General features: G+C 28.4%; 1 protein-coding gene across 1 annotated transcript; it reads left to right on the top strand.

The window, feature by feature from the left end:
* The first annotated feature begins 1,676 nt into the window (after window positions 1-1,676).
* On the top strand, window positions 1,677-2,858 carry LOC119665787 (putative nuclease HARBI1). Its single transcript, XM_038075033.1, has 3 exons — window positions 1,677-1,793; window positions 1,848-2,178; window positions 2,248-2,858. The coding sequence occupies exons 1-3, from the start codon at window positions 1,677-1,679 to the stop codon at window positions 2,856-2,858; spliced, it is 1,059 nt and encodes a 352-aa protein (XP_037930961.1).
* Window positions 2,859-3,235: the final 377 nt, after the last annotated feature.

Raw genomic sequence — 3,235 nt, forward strand, 5'->3', positions numbered from 1 at the left:
AAGTCTTTAAATTATTAATACATTTGAATATGAATATTTTAATATACAAATGTAGTTTACATACTCCACTCCATTTACCACCAAAAAATTGTATACCATTTTTGTTTTTTTTATATTTCTTATTGGATTTTTTACATATTTAACAAACACAAATTAACACATAAGACAACTTTATTAAAATATATTAAAAATATACTCACATATATTTTTGCTTTACTAATTTGTATTTATACACATCAAAACAAATCACATTAAACACAAAACATATATTTTAAATCCACAATTAATAAATAATGGTTTTTTTACCTTCTTTCGTCATTTTTAGGAAATTCATACATTCCCTTAAATAACTGACATCCCATCACGCAATTTCGCACCATCTTTAAATATTAATAATAATATACAATAATTTACTATAATAATAATTATAATATACATAATTATTTTTTCAAAGAAACTTATTCACTACTTTTTATAACTCAGTTTGATTTGACTACGTTTTTCAGTTTTTGGCGCATTTCTCCTGTCAAAATAACTAAACAAAACCCAATTTGCGCTCTTCATATCGCTCTTTCGTAATAAAAAAATTAAGACCGTTCGTGGTGGTGAAATGTTCCGTTCGGGGTGGTGAAACTTTTCAGTCGTGGTGGGTCGAATTGCAACAACAAAACAACGTGCTTGGTTTGGTAGTAGTAAATTATTTTGAGAGTGTAGTGGTTGGTTTTTTTTGTTTACATTTAAGTTGCCGTTCTTGTACAAGTATTCTTTGCTTACTATCTTTTCCACATAAAAACAGCTGATCACCTTAATGATGCCATCTTGTTACGATTATTAATTTTATATCGTAACAAATATTATATTATTATAGTTTATTATTATAAATCCATTATCACCTAAATTCTTAGAATGGAACTAAGAAAAAATATAGGTAAATAGTAACATTTTTGAGCACCCGTATCATAATAAAATATATTTATTAAAACAATAGGAAAAAGAATCCCTAGTGTTGAGACTTCCGTCCTTTTTCAACCGTTATTACCTTTTTTGCCAACAATAACAATATGTAATACAGTCCATTAAAAATCATATTATTATAACATTGATGTAAAATTAGTCTTAAGATAATTTTGTATAAATACAGAACATTGTTTTAAATAAAATCAGTATCCTACAAATGCCCAAACCGTATAGTAGTTTTATTTCTGAACACTACATTTCAAAAAAAAAATTTAATTTTGCAGGGAATATTTTTAAAGTAAAATAACACCTTTCTGAAAATTCACCATAAAATTCAAAGTTTAAACTTGCGTGGTACTTAATGGGTTAACGATGACCGACTTCTTTTGCATTCAATACTCTCAACTGGCCTTTTATACAAAACCAGTTTGTATGCATATTTGACTGTTTACATATAAATATATAAATTAATCATTTTAAACATTTCTAGGTTTTGAAACGGTAAATATATGTGCACATATAAAAATTTATGCGTTTAATATTAAGGACGTGTGCGAGTTAGGCTAAGTTGATGCTAAACCAAATGGGAGATTTTTTGGGATTTTTTCCACTGCACACATTTAGCCACTTAGCCCAAAAAAGTGTGCGAGTTACATTTTGACAGCTAGTATCAACTGTGAATATATTTTGATTTCAATACTTTTGTTACAAATTTTGCGATGGCAGAGAACGTAGAAATCGATGAAGTATTTTTATTTGCGCAATTTGGCAAATTAATGGAATTATATAGTCAGCATAATAAATTGAAAGAGAGATTCTTAGAAGAATATCCAAATGTAATTATAAAATAATTTCAGTAAATAACATAAATTATCAGTTTGACTATTTAGCGCGAGCTTTTATGCCAAAATGGATATTCTTCGGCAATATTTAGAGCTGTTGTGGAGAAAGATAATACAATCATAAGAAAACATTTAAGGCTTACAGTAATAGCATTGGAAAGAGTTTTCAATTACGGTGAAAGGTTTTTAAATACTAAAACGGGATGGAATGACCGGTTTATTATTACTGTATTTTTATATTGGCTTGGCTGTGGTGCAAGCTATCGTGTAACAGGAGCTTCGTTTCGAATTTCGAGATATACTGTGCGGGATATTGTTTACAAGTGCTTGAAAGGGTTCCTTTCATTAAAGTCATCGGTTATTAAATATCCAGCTGAAAGTGAGTGTGAAAGCACTTCTACAAAATTTAACCAACGAGCCGGTACTACAATTTTCAATCGTGCATTAGGTGCCATAGATGGAACACATATACCAATAGCTGTGCCTGTACGACTTCGTGACCAATACATGAACCGAAAGTCATTTACATCAATCAATTTACAAGCTGTATGCTCCAGTAATAAGGAATTTTTATCTATTTGTGTTGGTTTCCCAGGATCGGTGCACGATGAGCGGGTTCTACAAAGCAGTGAATTATTTAATTTGCAAAATTTTCCTCCACCAGGCTACTACCTGCTAGGCGATAGTGGATACTGTTGTCGGACTAGTCCAATAGCAATTCTCACTCCATATAAAAGATTGCAGCCGTTAACAGCAAGACAAAAGAAATTTAACGAGCTTCATAGTAAGGCTCGTACTGTTATTGAATGTACATTTGGTGCATTGAAAATACGTTGGCGCTCAATTTTTGATAAAGTTCTTAGGTTAAATCTTGAACACTGTGTTCAAACAATAGCTGTGGCATGCATTATGCATAATATATGCCTGAATGATGGACTTGATCTGATTGAAGTAAATAACATCGTAGAGGATTGTTATTATGACGGAGTTGCTACTGAGAATGAAAATATTGATGCAATTTCTATGCGCGATGAAATTGCAAACAACATTCATATGTAATTGAGTTATAAATTTTAATAAAAAAAACCTATTTTATTAAATGCATGTATATATATATATATACATGTATATACATGTATTAAAGATATTTTAAATACACTTATTTTTTTTAGTTAGAAAAATTTATTTAAAATTAATTACTTAAAGCTATCTTATAATTAATTAAAGCTACTTATAATATTTATTAAAACTACTTAAAAGCTATCCTATAATTAATTAAAGCTACTTATAATATTTATTAAAACTACTTAAAAGCTTATAAACTTATAATATATAAACTTATAAACTTAAACTTATAATATTTATTAAAACTACTTAAAAGCTATCTTATAATTAATTAAAGCTACTTATAATATTTATTAAAACTACTTAAAAGC

This window comes from Teleopsis dalmanni, chromosome 1, assembly GCF_002237135.1.
Source record: "Teleopsis dalmanni isolate 2A chromosome 1, ASM223713v2, whole genome shotgun sequence".
NCBI lineage: Eukaryota > Metazoa > Arthropoda > Insecta > Diptera > Diopsidae > Teleopsis > Teleopsis dalmanni.